General features: G+C 44.1%; 1 protein-coding gene across 2 annotated transcripts in view; it reads left to right on the plus strand.

The window, feature by feature from the left end:
- Positions 1-13,706, plus strand: part of NTRK3 (neurotrophic receptor tyrosine kinase 3) — a 207,045-nt gene that overhangs the window by 129,742 nt on the left and 63,597 nt on the right. Inside the window, exon 13 of one of the 2 annotated variants that reach the window (XM_026036301.1) lies at positions 9,554-12,220. The exons of the other annotated variant lie outside the window; for it this stretch is intronic. Within the exon in view, the coding sequence (XP_025892086.1) occupies positions 9,554-9,672 (119 nt within the window). The 3' untranslated portion in view covers positions 9,673-12,220. Of the gene's footprint in view, positions 1-9,553; positions 12,221-13,706 lie in introns of those variants that run through there. 2 annotated transcript variants of the gene reach the window in all.

Below are 13,706 nucleotides of genomic sequence, written 5' to 3' on the forward strand. Positions count from 1 at the left end.
TTCACTGCTATTTTTCTCACTCAGACTTTATTCCTTAGTTCTCAGGATATTCTTCATTCACCTCTCTGCTTCTTTCTCTCCAAGTTGGGCATTTGCTGGATTTTTGTTTAAAACTGGATTCGTTGTGGTGACAGAGCAGGAGTCGAGCAGACATTGTCAGGGAAAACGGACCGTGATTTTTGCAGCTTTAGCAGTGAATAAGTGAGTCAAATGATGAGCGTGGCCGGTGCACCATCAAGTAGATGCCCCTTGCTTGATCCAAGGATTTAGCTGAGGCAGGAGCAAGGAGAAGCACCAGGGTGACCTGTGTGGTAGAGGGAAGACTGCCCCAAAATAGAGAACAGTAACGTGAGTCTTGAGGGCGTGAAAAGTGGGAGCAGGTTGGGCATTGGCCGGTCACGTTGTCCTTGTTGGCAGGATACCAGACCTTTATGGATTAGTGATCTGATACAGTTAAGTCAGAGTTCCTGATTTGTTCTCGGTTTTGAAATATGTAATCAAAATCAAATGCGAAGCCTCCTTAAGAAGAGACTGCCACATAGCAGCTGGTTAAGCGTAGCAATCAATGTATCTGCTGTGGGATGTTTCCTGCAGAAATATTACATCCTCTCTCATTTACTTGATGCTTTTCAGGGTGAATCMATCAAAAGATATTGCATACAAATAGTGCAGCCTGTGATCCTGTGGGTGTCCATTAGAGAGGCATTTGCTCGGTGTTAATGGACCTGTTGATTAACAAACAAACCATTGCTTTTTAAATAGAATCTGTTCCTTGATGGCAATTGTTGGCATTTGATATTCTGGGGCCCCACCTCCCTTAGGCACAATTTGCACCCCTGCCAATGCAGGCAACTGCTGCAACAACACCCAGGTCTGCATTGCTTGAGAGAAAAAAATCCATTCCTGTCTCTCACAAACAGTGATGGAGGGACTTCTGGAGGGTGGAAAAGAGAGACTCTTTGCACTTCCATTTTTATATGGCATGTTCTAATAATCTCATTTTTTGCATGCATCTGTCTAGGCAAATAGGGCCTTGTTTGACTCCAGCAATGTCCAAGAAGGATCAACTGCTGAAACACTCAGGGGGTCAGGGCCCAGCAGCTTCTTCAGGGCTCCGTCATGGGGACTTTTTACCCCAGGCTGAAGGAAGGGGAGTCTGTAAAACCTGTAGTCTGTTCAATCAGGAACATGTTCATCTCTATTCCTAACAACAGAAATGTATTCCCAATCGCCTTTTTTTTTTTTTTTCCCCCTCGTGTGCAAAGTTCCTCATGTTTTGTAGCTTGAGTTTTGCGTTTTTTGGTGCTAGCATGGCATGAGCCCCAGCACAGCGGGCAGGGGCTCTTAAGTGCTAGAAAGATCGAGATGATATTATCTGAACAAGGTGTTCTTACCCATTGTGCATTGTTGGGTTGAAAGGACCAGGATTGTGGGTCCACACTGAGTTTAGCCACTGTGCTTGTAGTCATGACCAGCTCTTCTACTTCTGGGAAGTGAGTTTGAAACCTCTTTGCATGGTTGGAGAGAGCAGGAGCATTTAGCATCATTGGGCTGCCAGCGAAAGAAGCTCTTTTGGGGCTGGAAAGGCCAAAAAATGTTCCTGCCCACRGCCAAGGGGACCCCCGTGCTGCATAGTTAGCTCTGTCTCTTTAGTGCTCCCATCTGACTCCATCACACACACCCTTCCCACAGCTGGTGGGAGTCAAAGTGAGGAGGCAGTTAGTGGATTAGGGCAGCAGAGTGAAAACCATTTGGCATTTCTATCTTGATTCTTCTGGGTGCCTTTAATTAGTGTGATTGCTCCGCACGCGATTTTGTCGTGTTCCTTAGCTCCCCCGGTTAGGATAATTATTCCCCCAGCTCCTTTTGTTCCAATTCYTGATCGCTTTCAAAGTCTCCCGTTAAAAGCCATTAAATCTGTAATGTGAAGTGAGAGTAACTGCTCGGCAGCATTACGCTCTCAGCCCCACACGTGTGCACACACGTGCCAGCCCCTCGTGCTCATCGTTTGCCCCTCGTGTGCTGGTGGCCCTGGTTTCCACCCAGGTCCTTCCCCACGTGTCCCACCCTTGTGCAGACCCTCTCCCCACTCTGCACTGGYACCCTTGCTCTTACTTTACTGCATCTCCACGTGGATATTTCAGCCCCTGGATTGTTCTGTCTGGGCAGCTTTCCTTTGGAGAAGCACCATATGGAGGTGAGGACACCTTCTTGCCTGTAACTGCTCTCTGCTGTATGGTAGATTACGGAGAGGAGAAAATATTTATGTATAGCACCTTCACTTCTCAAATGTGACATCTTCTGGTGGAAGGAAAATGACTTTTGGACAGTTGTTTTTCTGGCCTAAAGAAACAACAAAACCTCATTCTTCAAAGTGCCCTGCTTTGATACTCTCCGTTCTTCCTCCTTCCATTTATAGTTGCTGTGCATCCCCTGGCCTACTGCGATCTCTGGAACACCCCACTTCTATAGCCCTGGTTTCCATCCTCAGTTTTTAAACTCCATTCAATTGCGTTTTCCCCATAGAAAACTCCTCCTGACACTTCAGGCTCTCTGGCTTGTGTCGCTTCTGGGCTTCCTGGAGGGCAGTTCTGTTCTTTCCAGACAACACAAGGCATTGCTGGAGCAGATGGCAGAGTAAAGAGACGTGAGCAAACCAGGATCTACCCTGGGCCTTGATTAGCTCTTCTGTCAACCTCCTCCTGTGCTCTGAGGAACTGCAGAGCATCTCGGGCACTGTCTCAGCAGAGGTAGATGCAGCTGTAGACTGCAGCAATTATGGGCTTCCCTGTCCACCAAACACATCCCAACTGGTGTCTGTTCTTTCACCCCAGCCATGTGGCTGTCSCAAACACTGCTGTCCCAATTCCAGGGTGCTGGGACTCCTGGTGAGGGCTAGTGGCTGGGAGTTGGGCCTTTTCCCTGCTCAGTGCTTACACCCAGCATTAATTCCCCTGGGGACCTTGGACAAATCATATTGTGCCATAGTTTTGCCATCTGCATAATGAATATAACAGCTCCTGCCTCCCAAGGGAATAAGAAAAGCGTAACAAATTAATGTTTATGAAGTGCTCACTGGCTGAGAAGTTTGTGAGAGGGCTACTGCTCTTCTAACTCAGGGGCTTCCCTTGCTGGTTAGCTCTTTGATGTGGCAGTCCATGGTAGTGGTGGATCAGCGGTACCATAATTGGAATTAATCAGCAATTAAGAAACACAAGCCAACCAGATTCTTTCCCAGTGCATATTCATTTCTGGGCAAATTAGTTAGTGGTTCCAATAACTTTGTAAAAATGCTTAGGACAGCTGTTCCTATCTAAAGTGGCTGGGAACAGAGGCAGTATCAGAAGAACACAGATACCTGTCAGGCAAAGTGGGAATGAGAAGCTCTTGTAAAACTGTGCACAGTTCCTAAATTGGCTGACTTAAAAAAAAAAATGACAAAAGAATCTATTTGAAAAGCAAAGTGATGAAAATGATGTTTTGCTTTTTGGGATGGGAATCTTTCATGCAGGCTCCCACGGGCTTTGTGGAGTGCAGAGGCAGAGGGAATGCACCGCCGTGAGAAACGGGGACCCACAGAGGTAGGGAGAGCTGTTGTTCCCCCAGGCACTGAGAACTGCAAGGCAGAAGGTTCTTGGAGACCATGCTGCAGGCACACAGAGCAACAGAGGTGGATCCTGGGCTTTATCCGTAGCTTGATAAAGCCCAGGATAGCAGCTACTACCAAGCTTTCATTTGAAAATTGTTTCCTGCAGCTTGTTTTTGCAGTCAACCCCTAAGCTTTGCTATGCAGCTTTACACCATTGTGGATGTCATGAGGGACAGAACAGAACCATCCTCTTCACTCAGACACCTTTTCCTTTTCTCAGACCCTGTGCAAATGAAATGAGGCTGAGGCTAAGCTCTGTATACTGTGAGTGATTTTGTTGGGTGCCCATTCCTTTCCCCCTTCTCTGGTCCTCTTGCAAATAATTCCACATGCTCTGGCTTCAATCTAATGAAAACAAAATCAAGGAGGCCCAACTGATCTGGCTGCTTTCCATCACACAGTGGGCCGCTCACTGACTTTAAATAGTTGCACCTCTGTGCAGTCTAGAAAAAAAGCATTTGCCATGCCTCTAGACAGGGAAAATATCTTCAGTTCAAATCACAGGGCATTTCACATGCTGCAGTGTAGCATACTTGGAAACAGCCTCTTGGTCAAATTCTTCTTTTTTTTTTTTTTTGTTATTATAGATATAGATATATGTATATATATGCATATATGTATGTAATGTTCTTTCTCCTCATACCCTGGTACATGCTTTCCCACTTYGGGGCTTTTCCTAAGGGGGAATGGTGGGGAATCTTGGAGCTCTGCCTTCTAAGCTATCAGGCTACAACATTTAGGATCTTGGAACTACTCCATCCATGAAGGAATTCCAGAGAAAACAAACTTCTGATCCTGGTTAATATGGAAATGACTCATATTAATGGAGACAACAGCAGAAATATTATGTATACTCGAATTTCTCTGACCAAAGGTTTAATGAATTTGACATAGACTTAGGAGTTCATTTCATGGAAAGCCATGAATGCTGCTCCTGCCTTGAGGAACATTGTTCAGCTATTGAGTTTCTGTAATATTCTTCTTTCCTTTTCTATGCTCATTAAACATTAGAGAAATTTGTGCAGAAATGGATTTTTTGCAGAAAAGGGATCTTTTGAATCCATTCGATCTTCCTGTTTCTCTTGCTTTCAGTCTGTCTATTCCCTTTCTTGATCACAAACACATGCAGTGCTGTGAATCYTCTGCTTGTGATTTTGCAGTTGTGGAGATGATGAAGATGCCACAAATTGTAGCTAGAGCTCCATCTAGCACATTGCCTGGATGTTTCCAATGACTTCATGTCTCCTAGGCCAAAGTGGGAGACATGTATGAGGTTAGTCATGGAAAAAGAACAAGACAAGGTGAGCTTCCATGAACTGGGGGTAAGGGCCCTGATTCCGTGAAAATTGAGTGCTATAGCACTCAGAATCCCTGTGTGACTCTTAAAGGAGCTCTATCTACTGGAAGATTTACTTGACATGTTTTATTGGTGTGAAGTTCTTCTGTGGGCTGAATTTCTTTTGGAGAATTGTCCGTTCTTGGTCAATAGGYGGTGGAAATGAGAGGAGGCCAGGCCAGGCCCTTTGACTTTACCTTGTGCGACAGAGGAGATTAACATCATCACTCTTGGTGTGATTGTGGTGACTTTCTGTGGTCATCTCTTCTGTGGCGAGTAAAAGCCTTTCAAGTCCAGTTTCACGTAGCCCTGTCTGGTGTTTGTGATATCTGGTATACGTGAGAGGACAAAGCAAGGAGAAAGGTTTTTGGACATATGAACCCACATATGACAAGAGACTTGGAGCACTGTGTTGCTTTTCGCTTAACTATAGACATATCACTCCTCACTTGGAGTGAATGGATTGCATTTTTTTTTTCTCTGGATGAAGGTCAGTTTTGAGGCTTTCCATGCCTTYCTCAATGCTGTTCAAATTTGATATCTGTGTGTAGGGAAAGATAAAATGTGCACTAGTTTTTGATTTGCCTATTGCTTTCCTTTATGTTACAAATTCTTCTGTAACATAGAAGAGGGGTCTATCACTCAATATAGGCCTTGTGGGTAGCAGAGATGTTTGGCCAGCTTGTTGTCCTTAATTTGGTATTATTTAACTCTTTGTCAGACATGATATGGCAATCTTTTGTTTTTCTGTTCCCTTTCCATAGTAATTTTTGCTGCTGTTTTAAAGGCAGTTTCCATCCATCTCTAATCAAGAGTTCTCAAAATAGGGCTGCACAGCTGACGTTGMTATGTTGGACGGGGCTGCCATGGGGAATTGTGCATTGTTTTCTGCGTCGTTTTCTGAAGTTCTCAGTATCACGTTCCCATTCTGCTCGTTTCATGTGACTTGGAGCACTTGGAGATTTCAAAAGCCCTGGAAGTGCATGGTGTATTTAAACAATTGCAGTTTTATCAAGGAGGCAAAGAGGGAAGAGGAGATGAAGTTTAGTCTTAGTCTCCTTAGTCTTGCTGTCAGTCGGTGGAGGCAGGTGGGTCCAAGCCTTGCTAGACGCTGTCAGCAGGCTTGGTGGCACATGTGCATGGGGTAGAGTGACTTCARCCCATGAGCCAGGGAGTGGGAAACTGAAGACAACTCTGGAGGACTAAGTGGATGGCTGAGATTGAAAGCAAAAACTGCTCTTATGATTCGGTTACCTTCATTTTTCTTGTCCTTTCATTGTCACATCCTTCCAGCCTGCTTAGGGAAATGCCCCATCTGCCCTGTCCATCTCAAACGATTAGCCTTGCACACCAGGTCTGAGCTCATATCTCCTYCCCTGTTCTCTGACACTTCCCATACATTTATTCCACTACCATACCATGGCTGTTAGAAAAGACAGCATCATATTTTAATTTTAGAAGTAATCTCGCTAGGTAAGGGAAAAATGCAAAGTTTAATCTGTCAGACCCTTTCTAATTTTGTAAGTCTTCAGAGATACTTTCTCCTTGAATCCAGATATATTTTTTTACGTCCCTACTATTTTCAGGATTATACATTGGARTTTCCTTCCAAATCTATAACCAATATCAAAGATAATACTTCTCGTTATCCGTCTTGCATTGACCAATGTGAAAGAGTACAAAAAGGTTTAYTGGTTTAAAATTTCACTAGCTCTTTCTAAGAATGTGAATTTTTTTTTTTCCTAATCTAGTTTTTTCAGATGCTGATAGTTGTGATGGTAGAAAGATGATGTTGTTTTCCTGGTAGCATCCGAACTCTGAACCTTTTGAGATTCACTCATTCTATCCCTGGACATCATAGTGAACATCCTTCATCTCATATCTGACAGGGAAGAAGTAAACTTAGCAAGAGTGTTGTTGGTTTCTGCTCCATACAAACCAGAATGGGGTTAAAGTTATTGACACAGTATGGGAGATAATAGGGAAGAAAGAAAAAATCAGTTAAGAACTATGGSTTTTTTTTCTGATTCTTTGGGGACTTTAAGAATTCAGTAGGAGAGAATGACAAAATGACCTATGAAGGAATGCTGGGCCCTGTTCCCAAGTCCACAATATGAGGGCTGTGCCCCTAAACTTCAGAAATGTAGGCTGCTCTCCTGACACATTCCTTGTCTCAGCAATAACCACGTCAGCTATGGAATAATCCCTGCAATTCAGACCCACCCTACAAAGACTCTGCTGTGAAAGAGCAAAGCCCTTGCTGTTCCCAGCCTTGCTGGGACTTGCTTATCTTTCATGTGTCCCTTTGCCAAGGCTCTTTGTCCCCAGTGGGTTTTTAGGTATCTCGCCTGGTGTCCAGCAGATAGGAATTGCCTTAATTTAGCAGAGCTGGGATATACAAAGAAAATAAAGCAGGCAGGAATGCTCCTTTGAGATGCTTGAAATTTTTGAGTTTAGACTTGATATTGTTGAGCATAGAGTTTTCCAATTATCCTTTAGTGACCATAAAGTGTATTTATGTTATAAAAAACAGAACAGGATAAATAGTGACATTCAGGGATGCTATGTTTATTTGTCTCTCAGTGACTCCGATAAGAAGTGGGCTTAGTTTATATGCTCTTTTCCAAGCGTCAGCACTTTAACCTCTGTTTTGGCTCTAAGAGTTAAGCTAGGTTCTTTCTCACCACTAATGACATTTCAGCACTTGGAATTTGCCTACAAATTTTGTTTATGATATATGAACCGAAACCAAGTCTAGCTCACTTTCCCATGTGGATCAGCTCTCTAGGACCTCTGAGAGTAATAGATAGTCTCTCTGARACAAGCTTAAACCATTCCAAAGCAAACAAAAACCTTTCTGCAATCTCAGGTTCATCAGAAGAGGCATGCATTTGAGGAGCAGATGGAGTAAGATAGAACAGGAAAGAAATAGCAATTAGAAATAGGAAAAAAATAGAAGAAATAGGGAAAAACTATCTCTTGATTGGCATAGATTCTGTGTATAAAATTTGCTGTACCTAGCCTAGTGGAGGGCACCTTTTTATTGAGGCTGGAAGGGTCAGTCCTCAAAGGCATCCACATTACACCATGCTGCTGTAGTGATGCCAGATTTGGACAAACTTACTCGTTTTGTTGAAGATCCCCAAGTCACAGGAGGAGCAGGAGCATTTCCCAGACCTTAGAGCTATGATGTAGTSAAGGCATCCCTGTAATTTTCTGTTACTGGAAATGGCATTTTGGCCATAAGAGGTTGACTCTGATTAGAGCAACCCCAAGGCAGTTACTGCCCTGTATGTCTTTGTCATGGCAACTCAATGGATCTGAATCAGCAATTTTGAAAAAGTGGCATAAAAGTTTCTTTTATGTTGCAAGTATCTGATCTGAACTAACAGCAACCTCACTGTAGCTTTATTGCTACCTTCAAAGACATGTCCCTATTCTTGCCATGTCCCATTTCTGTCCGTTGGGATGACCTCARTCATAGAAATACTATTACAAATAAGTTTCTGAGGAAGTAATGTAAAAAGTGATGAGCTGATACACAAGAGTCTTTTCTGTGAAAGCTTTCAGGGCTTAGCACAAAAGATGATAGCAAACAATGGTAGCTTCAAGTCGGGAAGAAGGCTGAACATCAGGTTATGTCCTAAGAGCAAAGCAGTCTGGCCTTCAGGACTAGGCCAGTCCTGYGGACTAGGCATCTCAGCAGGAGAATTCCCTCCTGGAGCTCCCATCCATTGCACCATAACAAGTTTGCTGCCTCTTGCCCTATGGATTATTTTCTTAAAAGTCTTGAAAATTTGCATTTAGTTAATTTTGGAAAATAATGTTCAGGGATTGTGTCTCTATTAGAAACAAAATCACAATAGGTTTCCCTGGCTGTAGCATTCCACTACAAGGGCATTTTGGAGAGATAATTAAAACAATCCTTGAAAATATTAGATTTGCCCTGAAGYGCCTAGGGACTGAAAAATACACGGAAGGGAAACCTTCCACAGAGTGGAGGCTGTGCAAGGAGATGCTTCCAATCTGCAGGTCTTGGGGTGGAAAGGACAGCGAGGGTGAGGGAAGCCCATGGGGTTGGAGAGTCAGGATGCCCCAGCCTGCCAATGTACTCTTCTGCTTTGGAGATATCAGGTCAGAATGAAAGAATTATCAGAGAAGGATAGATACAGGAGAGATCCTCCACTTTCCCCACTCCTTGGCCATGGGAAAGATGGTCCAGATAGAACACTCCCCCACTCCCATCCCGAGAAGCTCAGGAAAAGAGTTGTTGCCAGGTCTCYGTCCAGACTTCTTGCATGCCTCTTGTCCTTGGAGCACTTGTGCCTGCACACGCCACTTGGAATGACTGTCTCTTCTTGATGGAAAAACACAACAGGATAGCTGGCACGGAGAGGGCATTTTGGCTTTAATTTAACTGCAGCCGTTTGCTGGTTATTCATTTGGTTCTTTTTTAATAATTATATGTGTGTCAATATCTCTCTCTTTTTTTCTAGTTTTGCTCTTTTTAGTTTTTTCGTTTACTTTATTTTGCTTTTTTCTTTTTTCTGTTTTTTTCCCCCCTTTAGGTTTCAGAGAAATTATGTTGAATCCAATAAGCCTCCCTGGACATTCCAAACCTCTTAACCAAGGCATTTATGTTGAGGATGTCAGTGTTTATTTCAGCAAAGGACGTCATGGCTTTTAAAAACTCCTTAAAAGTCCCTGTTCTGATGTCAAGTTTATAGGCTGTGCCCTCAAAATGGTGGGAAGCAGTAAGCGTGGTCTGTATGGATTGAGGTCTCCTCCTAATAGGACTCTACAGCCCTGCCTGTACACACCTTAAAGCCAACTGAAACTGTGGTTTTCTGTCACCAGATAACAGGGTTGTTCTTTTCCTCCAATGGTCGCTGTGTTCGTTAAATATCTCTGCGAGGCACAACAGCAGCAATGAGAGCAAATAAAGAAAATTAAAACCCAATTTCAAGGAGTCATCCTAATAACACAGTAAATAATTGTACTTTTTTTTTTTTTTTGCTTTAAAATAAAACACAAAACCAAGCCAACCAAGCCAACCAAACTGACATCTCTAGTCATGTCCTCCCTGCTTGGAGTTTTCCCTGTAAGCTTGTGTCTCCGCAACACCCAGTGAATGCCGCCAGCACCTCTTACTGTGGCAGCGCCATGGGAATCTCCCAGAGCRAGCTGAGGCGGGAGCCTGGAAGAAACTAAAGCAGAACGAAGACTTTTGGTAAGAACAAAAGCAGCCTCGCTCCCAGGTTTTTTTTTTTTTTTTGCACAGAAAATAATGTTGGAAGGCATAATAACGACGAGAAAATCGCACTTCTCTAAGAGGAAGCGAACGTGGTTATCTTTGAAGTGCACGTGTTCTAGGAGGCTTTTATTTTTTTCGTTTGTCTGTTTGTTTGTGTGTGTTAGAGCGGCTCGTTGGATCTGACTATATCGTTGTCGTACTTTGGTCTCTCCCTGCTGCTTGAACGATGAGCTTTATCTGAGGAGTTTCCTGGACTTCCCACATGGATGGAAAATCCATAGTGCAGGAGGGTCAGTGCCCCTGCCAGGACTAGGGCAGTAAGCAAAGTGGAAAAGCATCAGACGCACGCAGATCCCACATGCTGGGCCTTTTCCAGCCCCACTTAGCCCTCCCCTGTATCCTCACCAAATTAGAGATTGATTGTATCCCAGTCATGTGCACGGAGCAATTGGCTGGAGGAGGAGTGACTGAAGGGGAAGAAAAATAAGAATTCTGTTGCTTCTTCTGTGGCATAAGCAGGAATATTGATCATGTTCTCTGGTCAATATTTGTATTCTGCCCCCCGCTCCCTTCCCACTTTTGTCTTACTTCATCCAAAGCCTCTCAGATGGAAAAAGAAAACCCTCGATCCTGTCCTCAAGAGTTGCCAGTTGCCGTGAGGGCTTTCCTTGGACTCTCTGGACGTCATGTCTGTGGGAAATAAAGATCTGCTCACACGTGCCAGTAAGAACCTATAAGCGAGGCAGATTTCTTTAGGGAGCAAAAAAATAAAAAATCTTCAGTAAGCCTCAGGTGTGGCCAGATCCCTTTCCCAGAGGAGTGTTGAACGAGGACCTTGCTCACCAGCCACTCAGCTTTGTTTGCCTTCTTGGTGGCCTGAGATGCTCTTACCGCACCAGGGATGGCTCTAGATCACCAGCCCTGATGGGTCACTGCCACTGGAAAGAGTTAACAGTCCCCCTTTGCCAGAATTGGGCAGAAGCCTAAGAATGGGATTTTCTGTTTCATCCTGCCTTTACGAGTGACCTGCATGAACCATCCTGGAATTTGCCAGGGAGGTTTTATTATCACCTTCCCCATAGGGATGTCCCTATGAATATTCCATTCTCTTGCTTCTTTTACTGGTTCACTCACATAAAAAGGTAAAGTGCAATAGAAGAGTTGAAGGAGAAATGACAGCAGATTGCTTTAAGTTCATGGACATGCCTCAGGTGGGGCATCTGCATTAGGACAAGGAGGCCTGGTTCAGGTTGGATCACTTCAGAAACCACAACCAAATTTCCAACAGTGTTTCCTACCCAAATCAGAGCTGGAAGTACAAGAGGTGCACCAAGAGAGAGGACCTGCGRCCATGTGTGATTTACACCTCAATTCTGCAGACTCGCAGACTGAAGAGGAGCTTCACAGAGCATGTGAATTACTGGGTGCTTGTCTGAACTGAATTACCCATCTCCTGGAAGTCACCCATCTGATCTGGGGATGTCTTGTCCGTCCAAACTGTCTCCTCTCCCTTGCACTGTTCAGGGGACTCTGCTCTCAACTGTGTGTATCAGTCGTAGAGATACATCTGTGGGCCTGAACCAGAAGCCTATACCCAAACACCCTAGCAGAGGAAGGGTTGAATTTTGCAGCTCAGGTCCGTCTCTGTCTAGAAGAAATCCTTCGGACCGTACAGCATAATTTAAAGCAGTTCTCCCCACTGTGATCAATGTCTCAATTTGTTTAACACCAATTAAAGTCTCTGGTTCCTCACTGCTGAAAATGAAAGCCAATTATGGCTGTTTGCGATTGGTGGCTTTAAGTAGTAAGCCTAAGGATCTTTTTTTAATTTTATTTTGGTTTTAATTATTGTAAATCATTACCTCATTTTCTGTCARTGAAACTCCTCCATCTTTGAGCATTCTTATCTTGCCATAACTATCATCCTGTGCTAATGGGAAATGGGACGGTCCCTTTTCACAGAGACTATAGGGGTGTTCAATGTCTAGTTTCTTAATAAACACTTTATTTTCTAACGAAACAGCTGCATCAGGTCTCTTCTTTGAAGACAAAATAAATAAGCATTCGGAATGACATGTCTTATACTTGCATCTTCATGAGATGTTCCATGTGTGGGGAGTTTTGATCRTTTGCTTTTTCAGGGTGGTGTGGAGTGTGGGGTTGGCAGTTGTGAATGATGTTCAGGTGTAGCTCTTGCTTCTGTCAGGATGCTGTTTTCTTGTTGTAGTGCTCAGCTGCTGCTATCTTAATTGTCAACTGTTGAGTTTTGTAGCTAAAAACGGTCATATTCTCAGGAACGAGGCAATACTGCTGGGAGATGGCATCAGGGCTTGCCGAGACAAGTTCTCGCCCTASTGGATGGAGCTTTGTTAGGAGTCTGGTCTCTCAGGGAGTTTGATACTGAGGGGATGCTCTGGCTGTGTTGCTTTTCCTTTAGGACATTTTGTTGCCGTGGGTCCCTCTGCTCAACTGTGCTCTACTTGTATGTTGAACAGCTGTCTTTGTCAGGGACAATTACCTTCCTATTAAGCTAACAAGACTGCATGTGATGTGGAGGTGGTGTGAAAGTGGCTGCTGCGCTCAGGTGCTTCCTTGGGAGTTGGTGTCAGGGTGTTTGATCCCTCTGAGGTGCTCTGTGGTGGGTGAGGCCTGGCACCAGGATGGCAGTGTCCATGTTGTAGTATCCCTAATGAGAAATGCTGTTTATTTAACGCAGTGTTGTTTTGTTCACTTAGAGGTATCCTTGGGCATGAGTCTTTGAGCTGACTTTACCAGATGCTGCTAGAATCCTTGTGGAAAAGCTGAGAGGAGTTTTGATGAGGAAAATAAAAACTTGTGTCTAGTATCCGTCTGTTTCTATGCTGTCCTAATAAYGACCTTAATTCAAGCTAATGCCTCACAAAGATGCTGTGAGTTCCTAATTGCTTTTCACTGCTAAATGAGACAATGTCTAGAAATGAGGGGGTGCTTTGTTTCATGAGATYAGGTGACAGCTGAGATCTTTACCTTTCCAGGGATGTCCCGAATGCCTCAGAAGAATGGTTGTTTCCTTACAGCCTTATGTGTGGGCTGGCCAGCTAAGCTGCACGGCATTTCATTCCTATTTCCTTTCTGAGGTATTGGGATGAAATACAACTGTTGGAAGCTTTGCCTTATTCTCCACGACCTATTATCAGGTCTCACAGCTCTGAAGTACTTTCTCACAGGAGTCTGATCAGACAATGACTGAGGCTGCTGGTTTGGTCAGCCTTAGTCCACCCTGCCTTGCATTTCAGGGCAACCGTTTTCTTACATATGAATTGCTGTGGTGATTTCGATGTTGTGGATTCCCGGTGAGCTAACATCACTGCGCCTGAGGGCTCTGCCCCGTGTTATGGAGCAGTTGGGCACTTGCTTCTCCTTGTTCTTGCTGYTTGGGTCTACCTCCATCACCAGACGTAGCTGTGTGAAGGCTCCATAATCTCTGG

This window comes from Nothoprocta perdicaria, unplaced genomic scaffold (assembly GCF_003342845.1).
Source record: "Nothoprocta perdicaria isolate Ctin4 unplaced genomic scaffold, notPer1 scaffold_176, whole genome shotgun sequence".
Lineage (NCBI taxonomy): Eukaryota > Metazoa > Chordata > Aves > Tinamiformes > Tinamidae > Nothoprocta > Nothoprocta perdicaria.